This window comes from Morus notabilis, unplaced genomic scaffold (genome assembly GCF_000414095.1).
Source record: "Morus notabilis unplaced genomic scaffold, ASM41409v2 Scaffold485, whole genome shotgun sequence".
NCBI classification, from domain to species: domain Eukaryota; kingdom Viridiplantae; phylum Streptophyta; class Magnoliopsida; order Rosales; family Moraceae; genus Morus; species Morus notabilis.
The window spans coordinates 739,467-753,545 of NW_010364290.1; the positions used below are offsets into that span (position 1 = coordinate 739,467).

Here is a 14,079-nt window from a genome sequence, read left to right on the forward strand (position 1 = left end):
TAATTTGCATTTATGTTTTTATGTTTTTAAACCTTTTTCACTTATACATTAGTTATTATTTTTGAATTTAGTTTACAATATGTCAAAAATTTAGTTTTTTTTTTTTTTTATAAAACATTTCATTTTAGTCTAATTTATAATAAATTTATATTATATTTTTTATTTTAAGTTGTTATTATTTTTAAATATATAATCGTATACGATAAGAAATAGAGCGGGTGCAGAGAAGACTTTTTCAATAGGAAATCCTTATATCTTTCCTCACCTCTTCTTAAACGGAAATGGAAACGGAAAAAGAGACAGTTTAGAGAGGTGGAGATGGGGATGAGAAATCATCCTTCGTTCCCACTCCACCCATTGCCATCCCTAACAACAAACTATTTGAACCAAAAACGACGTTACGAGTTACGACGGACATCTCTTTTTTTTCACCGAGACGACATGTCGTTTCTAACTCGAGAACCATAAAAACCCCAACGCCTCACACCATTTCCAGTATTCTCTTTTCTCTTACGTTCCTCTAGTTCTCTCAAATATTACATTTAGACTGAATGCCCAAAATGCTGTCAAATTTACCCCAAAGAATCTCACACCGATTCTCCCCATTAAACTCGAGCATCATTACCACAATTCACAGGCACAGAGCTCTGAATCTCTGATTAGAAGCGAGAGTTACAGAGATCCAAAATCCAATAATCAAATCTAGGGTTAGGGTTAGGATTTGGGAAGAAGAAGAAGAAGATGGAGGGTTGGGATCCAAGCACGAAATCGACGCTGACCCAAATTCCTCTCCTGACGACGAAGGCCGGGCCGAGAGACGGCGCGGCGTGGATGCAGCGGCTGAAGGAGGAGTACAAGGCGCTGATCGCGTACACGCAGATGAACAAGTCGAACGACAACGACTGGTTCCGAATCTCCGCCATCAATCCGGAGGGCACGCAGTGGACCGGCAAGTGCTGGTACGTCCACAACCTCCTCAAGTACGAGTTCGATCTCCAGTTCGACATCCCCGTCACCTACCCAGCCACCGCCCCCGAGCTCGAGCTTCCTCAGCTCGACGGAAAGACTCAGAAGGTCCGAATGAAATATTCCTCTTTTTTTTTTTTTTTTTTTTTTTTTTTTTGTTTTTTGTTTTTTTTTTTTATTTTGTTTTGGATGTGGTTCAGATGTATAGAGGGGGTAAAATCTGCTTGACTGTGCATTTCAAGCCTCTCTGGGCCAAGAACTGGTATGGTTTTGTGCAATTTATGCAGTGAATTGTGATGCAATTGTGTGATCTTGTTGCATGTAAACATAATGTGTGTTTGGTTTGTCAATAGCAGAATTTAAAAAGAATTGAATTTTTTTTTGTTTGTTACTATAATCAAAAACTCCGCCTATGAGTTTGTATAGCCGGTCCCAAACCCGGGTAAAGGAGAAGAGTTGTGGTAGGTTGACGGTCAGCGTAAAAATAAGTAATTCTCATGGATTTCACTCACATAGAATTTGTTGGGGCATTCCCTACGTGCGACGCGCTATGCCGTGCCCCGGGTATAGTGTCAAATAGGCAAGGGGGGTCTTTGTACATTTGTGGACGGGTACGGGGGAAAAGCGAGCCCATGCGCCATGTCGGGCCCCGGATATGGTGAAAAATATGCAAGGAGGATCGTTGCACATTCATGGACGTGTGCAAGGGCAGAGCTAGCCCATAATAGGAAAATTCGTTTAGGTAGTTGGAATGTAGGTTTTTTAACTAGTAAATCTATGGAGTTAGTAGATGTTATGGTAAGAAGAAGAATTAACATTTTATGCTTACAGGAAACGAAGTGGACAGGAAAGAAAGCAAAGGAGATTAGAAATTTAGGACACAAGATATGGTATACAGGTTGGGAAGGGAATCGCAATGGAGTTGGTATTCTAGTGGACAAAACTGTGAAGGATGATATAGTTGAGATTAAGCGAATAGGGTATAGAATTATTATGTTCAAATTGGTACTAGGAAATAAGTCCATCTATGTAATTAGTGCTTACGCTCCACAAATAGGATTGGATGCGGAAACTAAAGTCAAGTTCTGGGAAGACATGGATGACTTAGTGTGTCGTATATGCAATGAGGATATCATTTTCATTGGAGGAGATTTCAATGGGCATGTTGGTAAGGATAGGGAAAACTTCGAAAGGATCCATGGTGGTTTTGGTTTTGGAGCTCGAAATGAAGAAGGGAAATCTATTTTGAAAGTTGCGTTGGGACATGATTTTATCATAACAAACACATTTTTCAAGAAAAGAGATTCTCATTTGATAACTTTTAAGAATGGAAGGAACTTAAGTCAGATAGATTATTTTTTCAGAAGGTATAGAGATCGTTCTTTATGTAAAAATTGTAAAGTAATTCCTGGAGAAGTACTAGCCACCCAACATAGGTTAGTGATCTTAGATATGAGCATTAAGCTTTGCTATAAAAGGATTAAGATAAACCACCTCCCACGAACTCGTTGGTGGCATTTGAAGGGAATAAAGCAATTGGCCTTTAAAGAGAAGTTGTTAGATGATGCTACTTGGTCATATGTAGGTGATGTAAATACTATGTGAGATGCCATGGCCAGCTGCATTAGAAAAGTGGCAAATGAGGTACTAGGAAAATCTAGAGGTAAAGGCTCCCTTGGGAAAGAAACCTGGTGGTGGAGTGAGGAAGTTCAAAAGGCTATTAGGACCAAGAGGGATTTATATAGAGATTTACCAAAGCGTAAGGATGTTGAAACTTTTAATAAGTACAAAGATGCTAAGCGAGCAGTTGGTAAGGCTCGTTCTACTTAGATGAGGTATATAGGAAACTTGAGACAAGAGAAGGAGAGAAGGATATATATAAACTAGCTAAGATAAGAGAAAGGAAGTGTCAGGACCTAAATCAAGTGAGGTGTGTTAAGCATGATACGGATCAAGTTCTGACAAGAGATAAAGACATTAGGGAAAGGTGGAGTTATTTTAAGAAGCTTTATAATGATGATCATGTGATAGAGTTTGACAATCTTAGGTCACAAGGAGAACCTAATGTGACGTATACAAGAAGAATCAGAGTCTCAGAAATTAAAACTGCACTACGGAAGATGAAAAGGGGAAGGCATGTGGGCCAGATGATATTCCATTAGAGGTTTGGATGGCGTTAGGAGATGTTAGAATTGTGTGGCTCACTAAGCTTTTTAATGAGATACTAAAGAAGAAGCTTATGCCTGATGCATGGAGGAAAAGTATTCTTGTCCCCATCTTTAAGAATAAAGGAGATGTGATGAATTGTAACAATTATAGGGGTATAAAGTTAATAAGCCACATTATGAAACTTTGGGAGAGAGTTATCGAAAGGAGATTAAGGGCCACAACTACCATCTCATGTAACCAATGTGGCTTCATGCTAGGTAGATCAACCACGGAAGCCATTTTTCTTCTTAGGATGCTGATAGAAAGGTACAGAGAAGTCAAGACGGACCTACATATGGTCTTTATAGATTTAGAAAAGGCATATGATAGGCTGCTAAGGGAAGTTTTATGGTGGGTGCTAGAAAAGAGAGGAGTGCATGTGAGGTATATGATAAGCCTCTACTTAGACAAGTCTATGTGAGGAAGGGTCGGGGAAGTGATTAGAAGATTGTTAGTGTATAGGTTCATAAGTGTATAGGCTTATGTGGCTGTTGTGTGGGTTAGTATGTGCTTACGTGGTTAATGTGTGTATTAGTATGTACTTACGTGGTTACTGTGGGTGTGAGCACAGGGGATTGTGATTAGAGTTGTTTGGGGGCAGGAATAAATAGTGGGACTCGAGGAATGATAGAGGAGGCAATCATTGAGTTTGTTTGGGAAAGTCTTGGCATTCCGCTAAGCAGGAAGAGAGTCTCTGGTTCAAGAACCAGATATGTAATTCTTGTGGTTAATTCAATAAAGATTCATTCTTTCTTCTTCTTGATTCAATTCTTGTGAAATAGTTGCTAGAGACTTACCAATTTGGTATCAGAGCATCATCCTGGGAGATTTATGGCGGTAAGCAAGGCAGAAGAAAGGTTCGAAATTGTGGAGAAAGAGATAAAGGAGGTTAGGGTTACGATGGAGAAGGGAATTGGAGAGATGGAGAAGGGGATCGGTAAGGTTAGAACCGAACTTACTCAAAATCTCACTGATCTCCACTGGTTAATCGAGGAGCAGATGAAAATGTTCATGGCGCCGGCGAAAACGTCTGAGAAAGAAAGAGCTTCGACGTCCATGGCGGAACTGGAGCAAGGTGCGGCTCTGACGGCGCATGCAGGATCGCGATTGGTTGAAGTTGCTGGATCGCGCGCGCGAATCGAGGAACGAGCGGGAGATCCTAGGGTTTTGCAGAACGCACCACTACCAGCAGAAACCATTGGGTTGCGTGCTCGGGGTGGAGAACGACCGGCGGAATTCAAGAATTTAAGGAATTCCGGTCGCGATGGAGGAGAAGAAGAGTGAGAGGGCCGACGTGAGGGAATGAACGGGGGACCAAGGGAAGGTACGTTGGGACGACGTGGAGAGTGGCGTGGGGTTTTCGGTGAACTGGAAAATCCGGGATTCTGTGATCAGAGGTGTGGCATGGGAGGAAACGGTTACAGAGGGGGGCGACATAGGGAGAATGGGGAAAACATGGGCGTTTTGGGTGAGCTGCCAGAGAATGAAGATTGGACTTCATAACGTCGACGGCAAGTAGAATGCCCAGTGTTCAGTGGTGATGATCCTGATGGATGGGTGTTCTGAATGGAACAATTCTTTTCCATCAACCGCTGTTCAGAGAGAGAGCGGTTGATTACCGCTGGTATTGCCTTGGAAGGAGACGCCTTGTCTTGGTTTCAATGGCAGAATGGCCGCCGTCCGTTTCACGGTTGGACGGAGTTCAAGTTGTCTCTTTTGCAGCGTTTCTGATCATCGCAGGCTGGGAACCTCTGTGAGAAGTTTTTGGCGATTCGACAAGAAGGTACGGTGGCGGATTATCACTGACAATTTGAAGTTTTTGCCGCCCCACTCTTAGAAGTTCCAGAGGAAATTTTGGAGAACATTTTTGTTAATGGATTAAAGGCGGAGGTTCGGGCGGAGTTAAGGCTCTTAAAACCGGAGGGGTTAGGCGAAATTATGGAGATCGTCCAGAGAATTGAGGAGAAGAATGAGTTGCTACGACGGGAGGTTGCAGGAACAAGAGTGCCAAGGCCACAATTTTTGGGAGGACTGCGAGCTGGATTTTCTAATTTTCCAGCTAGAACAGTCCCTGGAGTTGAATGACCTCAGCAAGCTCCAACCATGGGGGATAGAGCAGTAAGCCAAAAATGGGAATTCCCTTTTCGAAGGTTGTCGGATTCGGAGTTGCAGGAGAAGAGAGACAAGGGGCTTTGTTATAGGTGTGATGAGAAATTTTTTTTTGGTCACTGTTGCAAGAAGAAGGAGCTCCGGATTATGTTGGTTAGTGATGAGGATTCCACGGAATGCTTGGAGGAGATATTGACGTGGCTAAGGTGGTTTGGGAGGAGGGGCAGCCCGAGCTTATTGAACTTTCCTTGAACTCTGTGGTGGGCCTTTCAACACCCAAAACTATGAAGATTCGCGGATCAATTGCTTAACAAGAGGTAATTGTCTTAATCGATTCTGGAGCAACGCACAACTTTATTTCCTTAAGCGTAGTAAAACATTTATCCATTCCAATTTATCCCACTGCCGGGTTTGGAGTGCAAGTTGGCACGGGGGATTCGGTTAAAGGGCAGGGGATTTGTCGAGAGGTGTCATTGAGTTTGCCTCAATTAACCATAATAGGGAATTTTTTGCCATTGGAATTAGGGGGGGTGGATGTTATCCTAGGCATGCAGTGGTTGGAAACATTGGGGGGTATGCATGTGAATTGGAAATCTCAATTGATGAAGTTCCGGATTAGGGGGGAAATGGTGACCTTACTAGGGGATATGACTCTTTCCACTTCTATGGTTTCCCTTAAGGCAATGTTTCGGACCATTAAACATGAGGGACAAGGAATATATTTGCAGTTACAGGCGTTGGATGTAGAAGGGGCATCAGACCAGCCATTTCCTGCCCAGATCGGTGCATTGTTGCAGCGTCATCCATGGGTTTTGAATATGCCAGATGGACTTCCTCCTCAACGTAGGCATGACCACCGCGTTGAGCTTCATCCGGGCACGGTTCCTATTAGTGTTAGACCCTACAACTTAATTCTCTTATCTCTTGAACCTATTGGTTCTAGATTCAAAAATGACCCCTCCCCGAATTCTTTCAGGTTATTAGACACGTTAAAATTCAATATAAGTTATAAGTTCTTAAAATGCAAATAACGAAAAAAATTCTAAAGATTAGCGGGAGGGGTTAAACTTATTGTATTTGTATCTTTGTTTTGTAAAATTTTGCAAATCAAATAAAAAAGAAATATGTAAATATTATGTAAATATAAATAAATATGTATTATACATTATAATAATAATTATTAATTATATAATAATTATATAAATATTAATAATTAATTATATAAATATTAATAAATATATAATTAATAATAAAATATTAAAAATTGAATAGAAATATGTACTAAAGTTGTACATTTAAATATTCATTATAAATTATATATAAAGAGTATCCTCATTTGCAGAAAAATGAGATTGAAAAGTTAGTTCGAGAGATGCTCGCGGCCGGAATCATACAACCAAGCAACAGCCCGTTTTCTAGTCCGGTGCTCCTAGTTAAAAAAAAGGATGATAGTTGGCGCTTTTGCATTGATTATCGCGCTCTCAACAAAGCTACAGTTCCGGATAAGTTTCCTATACCGGTGATTGAAGAGTTATTGGATGAATTGTTTGGTGCCACTATCTTTACCAAACTAGACTTGAAATCGGGGTATCATCAAATTCGGATGCGGGTGGAAGACATTCCTAAGACGGCCTTCCGCACCCATGAGGGCCATTATGAATTTTTGGTTATGCCCTTTGGGCTAACTAATGCTCTAGCCACCTTCCAAATCTTTGATGAATGAGGTACTAAAACCTTTTTTGCGAAAGTTTGTTTTAGTCTTTTTTGATGATATTTTGATCTATAGTAAGACCTTGGAGGAACATGTGGGTCATTTGGAGTGGTTTTGAAGGCCTTGGACGATAACCAATTATATGTCAACCAAAAAAAGTGCACTTTTGGCCAAAGTCGAGTGGAGTATTTGGGTCATATTGTGTCTTGTGATGGTGTTTCGGCCGCCTCCAACAAGATTCAAGCCATGTTGGATTGGCCCACACCCAGCTCCATTAAGGAGTTGCGTGGATTTTTGGGTTTGACCGGTTATTACCGGCGTTTTGTGACGGGGTATGGCCATCTTTCCTGGCCATTGACACAGCAATTGAAGAAGGATAGTTTTAATTGGTCTGAAGAGGATGAGGCTGCTTTCCACGGTTTGAAACAGGCCATGACCACAGTTCCGGTCCTAGTATTACCGGATTTTTCAAAACCATTTGTGGTAGAATCCGATGCTTCAGGCTTTGGGATCGGCGCGGTTTTAATGCAACAACAACGGCCTATAGCCTACTTTAGTTAAGTTTTGTCCTCTTGCGCTAGGGCCAAATCGGTTTATGAGCGCAAGTTGATGGCTGTGGTATTGGCTATCCAGAAATGGAGACATTATCTTCTTGGGCGACATTTCATTGTCCGCACGGATCAGAGGAGTTTAAAATTCTTGTTGGAACAACGTTTAGTTGGGGAAGAGCACCAGAAATGGCTGTGTAAATTGTTGGGCTATGATTTTGAAATCCAGTACAAGCCAGGAACGGAGAACCGCGTCGCGGATGTGTTGTCTAGGAGGTTTTCGGGGTTGGAATTGATGCTCCTTACCACTTCAGCGTTATATGATGGGGCTGATATTCGGGAGCAACTTCTAGGTGATCCGAAGTTGGCGGGAATTCGGAAAGCGTTGCTGGAAAATCTGAAGGGGGTGAAGGGTTTTTCTTTATGCAATGACATGTTGTTGTGCAAGGGTCGGGTGGTTTTGACTAGGCTATCTCCTCTTATACTGGTCCTTCTGAATGAATTCCATGGTGGCAAGGTCGGTGGACATTCGGGAGTCTTAAAGACATTCAAACGATTTGTCATCCAAGTTCTTTTGGTATGGCATGAAAAAGGACGTCGTCTCGTTTGTGGCAGCCTGTCAAGTATGTCAACAAAACAAGGCTTCTACCTTGGCGCCTGGGGGACTATTACAACCATTACCATTGCCAAACTTGGTTTGGGATGAGATTTCGATGGATTTTGTGGAAGGGTTGCCTAAGTCGGGGGGAAATGATTCGATCTTGGTGGTTGTTGACCGGTTGAGTAAGTATGCACATTTTTTGGGTCTTTGCCATCCTTTTTCTGCAAAATCAGTGGCTGGCCTGTTTATTAAAGAGGTGGTGCGACTTCATGGATTTCCACGGACTATTGTGTCCGATTGCGACTAGGTTTTCCTAAGCCAATTTTGGAAGGAGCTCTTTCGGTTGCAGGGCACTGCTTTACATCATAGTACCGCTTACCATCCACAAATGGAAGTGGTGAATCGGTGCTTAGAAGCCTATTTACGCTGCTTTGTTTCTGGGAAACTTGCTCAGTGGTTTTCTCATCTAGCGTGGGCTGAATTTTGGTATAACACAAGCTTCCATGTGTCCGCGGGAATGACTCCTTTCAGGGCATTGTATGGCCGTGACCCTCCAAAATTGCTGCGTTTTGAGTTGGGTTCCACCGCGAACTCTTTGTTGGAGGAGCAGTTACAAACTCGGGATGCTATTTTAGAGGAGCTACAGGGACACTTGCTTCAGGCGCAGCATTCAATGAAGAGGAACGCGGATCTTAAGCGTCGTGATGTCTCGTTCGATGTGGGGGATTTGGTGTTCTTAAAACTTCGACCATATCGCCATCGTTCCTTGGCTAAGTTTCTGAATGAGAAGCTTTCTCCCCGGTTTTATGGTCCCTATAAGGTCGTGGCACGGGTGGGGGCAGTGGCGTACAGGTTGCAATTGCCTACGGAGGCTAAGATTCATCCGGTATTCCATGTGTCGCAGCTTAAGCTCGCCATTGGCCAGCCTATTCTGGCTCAGGAAGTTCCGCCAGCTCTGGCAGCTGACATGGAGTTACGTGTGGAGCTGGAGAGGTTGCTAGCTACTCGTTTCTCTAAGGTTACAGGGCAGCTGGAAGTCTTGCTTCAATGGCGTCATTTACCGGACTATGAGTCGCCTTGGGAGCTTTTCGACGTCATTCAGCAACAATTTCCTGAATTTCATCTTGAGGACAAGGTGACTCTTTTTGGGGGCGGAGTAATTGATAAGCCTCTACTTAGACAAGTCTATGTGAGGAAGGGTCGGGGAAGTGATTAGAAGATTGTTAGTGTATAGGTTCATAAGTGTATAGGCTTATGTGGCTGTTGTGTGGGTGAGTATGTGCTTACGTGGTTAATGTGTGTATTAGTATGTACTTACGTGGTTACTGTGGGTGTGAGCACAAGGGATTGTGATTAGAGTTGTTTGGGGGCAGGAATAAATAGTGGGACTCGAGGAATGATAGAGGAGGCAATAATTGAGTTTGTTTGGGAAAGTCTTGGCATTCCGCTAAGCAGGAAGAGAGTCTCTTGTTCAAGAACCAGATTTGTAATTTTTGTGGTTAATTCAATAAAGATTCATTCTTTCTTCTTCTTGATTCAATTCTTGTGAAATAGTTGCTAGAGACTTACCAGTATATTAAGGTAATTAAGGACATGTACGATGGGGTGGTCACGAGTGTGAGAATTGCTAGAGGCTACACGACAGAGTTCCCCATTCGGATCGGCCTTCATCAAGGATCTGCTCTGAGAAATCCAAGATAGAGTTCCTTGGTGTATGTTTTTTGCGGATGATATGGTTTTAGTTGTGAACATAGGGAAGGAGTTAACCGTAAGTTAGAACTGTGGAGACAGACTCTCGAGATGAAGGGATTTAAGGTAAGTAGGACGAAAACTGAATAGATGCATTGTAGGTTTAGTAACTCAAGTAATCAGAGTGATGAAATTTCTTTAGATGGTGTGGAGATTGGGGTTTCTAGGAAGTTTAGGTACCTTGGGTCTATAGTGCAGCACAAAGGAGATATAGAAGAGGATATTCAACATAAGATTAAGGCAAGGTGGGTTAAGTGGAAGAATGCTACGGGAGTTTTATGTGACGGCAAGATGGCTATTAAGTTGAAAGGAAAGTTCTATAGGACTGTAATCCACCTAGCTATGTTATATGGTAGTGAATGTTAGGCCATTAAAAGACAACATATATCTAAGATGAGTGTGGCAGAAATGCGTATGTTAAGATGGATGAGTGGCCGTACGAGAATGGGCCGCATAAGGAATGAAGTCATTCATAGTAAAGTAGGTGTAGCACCAATAGAAGATAAGGTGTGCGAAGGCCACTTGAGGTGGTTCGGGCATGTCCAACGTAGACCGCTAGAAGCACCAGTTCGTGCTTGAGAGGACATTCTTATACCTAATACTAGGAGAGAGAGGGGTAGACCAAGAATTACGTGGACTGAAGTCGTTAGGAAAGATATTCTAGATCTAGGCCTTCAGGAAAGTATAATTTCGAACAGAGTCGTGTGAAAAAGTGAAATCCATATAGCCGACATCAATTAAGTTGGGATTAAGATTTGTTATTATTGTTGTTGTTACTATAATCAAAATTCTTTTCACAAGCATTCTATTTGCAAAGAAAGAATTTTTTTATTACAAGCATATATTATGGATTGAAATGGTATACTATTATTGTTATTATCATGTTTAATTTTCCAGCTAAGTTAATCTTTGAACTGTTAGTTGAAAAGGAACCTACCCACTGATGCAAATTGAAACAAGATTATGGTCTATTTTTCGATCAATTGTATGTTTATTTTGCAAATGTTTGCCAGTTGACTATAATCATAATTTTAACATCTGTTTCTCTCCTCCTTTTATTCAGTTTAGGCTAATTGTTCATTTTTCCAATGCAGTCCTAGATTTGGCATAGCACATGCACTCTGCTTGGGGCTAGCACCATGGCTTGCAGCTGAAATTCCCATTCTTGTCGATTCGGGTATGATCAAGCACAAAGACGACGTAGCGTCATCCGCAGAATCTTAGTTATCTTATGTTACATTTGAGGCTTTTGTAAAACTAAACCTAAAGATTTGGAGTTATTGACCTCTGGTCGGATAAAAATAAATGTTGAAGCACAAGTTGTGCATTTTACAGGATGTCTCCTCACTATTCAAATGTACAATTTATCTACACAGATATCATTACTTTGTATGAGATCAGAAAGGTTATCTTCCAAATTTCTGCCGTCTTCTTGTTCCTGAGATCCACATACATGGTACATCATGTGACATTGATCTTAGTTGTCTGTTTTGTGGGAAAATTCTACCATGTGCTGCTTCCTTTCTTTTAAAGATTTGTGTGTGCCCTGCGTTTGTCTCTCCACTGTGCTCACCATTAATGCATTTACCCAAAACATGATTGCTGAGTTTATGTTTCTGAAGAGTGTTATTCTGCAGCTGGACAAAATTTAGGTGTGGAGGCACCAGTCTCGTTCGTTTCACAATTCGAATCATAACTCAATTTTTTTTTATTACAGTGTTTTCTTTCATAAAAATTCAAATTCAATTTTCTGTTATAATATTTTCTTTCACATAAATTCACTAGAGCTATGCATTTTTTTAGCCATTTACATTGTTTCCCATGTCCTGTGTCTTTGTACCTGTTTACTTTAGCGTGCTTAGCTTGAGCTATAAAACCTTTTCTAGGAGACACTCGACCTTGGAATGTATAGTGAACTGTTCGTTGATATTAGTCTCAAGATTGACGTTTTTGTTGTCTGGATCTGAACAGGGTCTGTGCTGCAAGCATCTTGAGTTTTCTGCTTTCATATCAAGAGGTAAACAAAACCTCACGACTGATCAGCTAGATCATTTTTACTTTCTTCAATTTTGGAGCATAATTTTGTAATAGAAAGAAGTTGGAAATAAGACTCAAGCCGAATATGAAGTTAAGAAAAAAAAAGGGGGGGATAAGTTATTTGATTACACGTCATGTCTTGAAAAAATAGTGTGCTAGGAAGAACTGGGGCGAGTAATAACAGCAATATGCAAACTACTAATTGCTGATGCTTCATGAGAGCTTTATCATCTTCTCAAGGAATTCGAAGTTGTTCGCTAGCAGCTCACCTGACACTGTGAGCATGAAAATAAGTGTGTTAGAAATCAAAAAGCTACCTTAATCTGTAAATTTGGAAGAATGTTGTTAGCTTTATTTTACTTTTTGGCAGGCTAGCTGCAATAATCTTTAGTCAATCTGATATGCATAAAACTCATCAAAGTCAAAGTTTTTACTTTTCTCCCTCCAAATACTCAGTTGAGCAATATCACTTACTAGTTGCAGTTTGATCGATAGAGGTGGGCACAGCTCATAAAAAACTCCCAAAAACACAAGTCAAACTGATAAAAATAAATAAATAAACAAGATATGATATCTTAAATTAACGATGATAATAATAATTATAAAAAAGAGAGAACATCTTAGATCCGAATAAGGTATTCAGAGGACTAATAAACTTGTTGCAGCCTATTGTTAGACGTTAGAGAAAGAGCACAATGAAGTCAACCACTAGTGTTAATGAACCAATAAGAAGATATAGTGGTGTGGATGGAATAAACATACCCAAGAGAACAGCAGAGGAAATATTGAGTTTCAGAGAGAGGATGCCCTAAAGTGCTGTGATCCAATATAAACATGTGCAATGTGCTTCATTTTTGGCCAGTCTTCACCAGTATCCTTCTTGCACCGTTCCTCCAGATTAGGACATTCCTGGATCGACAGATGTTGGAGGAAACGCAAGCACGGGAAACCTCCTGGAAGAGAAGGTAAATTATGGCAATCTGACAACGCCAAAGATCTAAGTGAGGTAAGATTAGCAACCCATTCTGGCAAAGCTTGCAATCTGGGACAGCCACGTATCTCCATGTTTTGCAATGCAGTAGCGTTCTTTAACCCCTCCGGAAGAGAAACCAGCTCCAAACAACTCAAGATGGACAAACTCTTGAGGGTTGAGAGATGTTGCCAATCATCGGGCAAAGAGTTTAGTTTCGGACAGTACATGATGGTTAAATGCTCAAGGGCCGATAGGCATTGCAGGCTCCGAGACAATGTTGTAATGTTACTGCAATTCTCAATCGACAATGATCGAAGAGAGATCAGCCCTTCCATGCTTTCAGGCAGAGAGATGAGGCTGTGGCAGTCTATTATCTCCAGTGATTCCAGTGAAGTGAGGTTTTGCAGTCCCTCTGGCAATGAAAGTAGCTGCTCACACCAGCGAACAGTCAGCGTTTTTAGACCAGTGAGTTTTCCTAAATTTGGAGAGATGCAGCAGAGCTTTGGACAAGAGCTAATCTTTAGAGACATCAGAAGAATGTTGTTTTGAAGCAGAAGATCCAAGTAAATCAACTGCTCTGGAAATTCTTCAACAATAAGACTGGTCAGAGAAGTTAGATTCGAAGCTGATCGAAGTACAATATCATTGCAGCCTCGCAACTCTAGATGCTTAAGTGATGGAAATGATGGCATGTTTTTTAGCCTAGGACATTTATTGACAGTGAGTTTGTGTAGAGAAGGGAACCCATTAGAAGTCCACCAATATTCTAAATTGGGAAAATCAGTAAGGGTCAATTCTCCAAGTGATGGAAATGTTGTCCTTGTGCTTTCACCGTAAAACTCGCTGCCGATGTCCAACACTGCATCCAGTCCTTGCATGTACAGAACCTTAAGGAATGGAAGTTGACCTAACGTAGGGAGTTTCTCGCATCTTCGACAGCTAACGAGTGTAACTTCAGTTAGATTCGGGAGTTTAAGATCTCCTATCCATACTGGGAAGCAACTTCCTCTGTACCCTTTTATAGACAACCTTTTCAAATATTTGTGCGGTTGTAGGAAGTTAAGAACCACTTCTTCTAGTGTGCTATTATAATCATTGTTCCTGTTAAAACCCTTGCCCTCATTTCCCCAAGACAGAGCCAGGTACTGCAAGTTTCTTTTCCCTATTAAGTCGGCAT

General features: G+C 41.3%; 2 protein-coding genes across 2 annotated transcripts in view; one reads left to right on the top strand and one right to left on the bottom strand.

Annotated features, from left to right (window-relative positions):
• The first annotated feature begins 411 nt into the window (after nt 1–411).
• Nucleotides 412–11,310, top strand: LOC21408220 (ubiquitin-fold modifier-conjugating enzyme 1). The gene is made up of 3 exons (XM_010106248.2): nt 412–1,074; nt 1,167–1,228; nt 10,987–11,310. The coding sequence occupies exons 1-3, from the start codon at nt 742–744 to the stop codon at nt 11,114–11,116; spliced, it is 525 nt and encodes a 174-aa protein (XP_010104550.2). The 5' UTR covers nt 412–741; the 3' UTR covers nt 11,117–11,310.
• A 413-nt stretch (nt 11,311–11,723) lies between these two features.
• LOC21408221 (putative disease resistance protein RGA3) overlaps nt 11,724–14,079 on the bottom strand; it is a 4,785-nt gene continuing 2,429 nt past the window's right edge. Inside the window, exons 2-3 of the mRNA XM_024170904.1 lie at nt 12,692–14,079; nt 11,724–12,204 (exon numbers count right to left, since the gene is read on the bottom strand). Of these exons, the coding sequence (XP_024026672.1) occupies nt 12,722–14,079 (1,358 nt within the window). The 3' untranslated portion in view covers nt 11,724–12,204; nt 12,692–12,721. The remainder of the gene's footprint in view (nt 12,205–12,691) is intronic.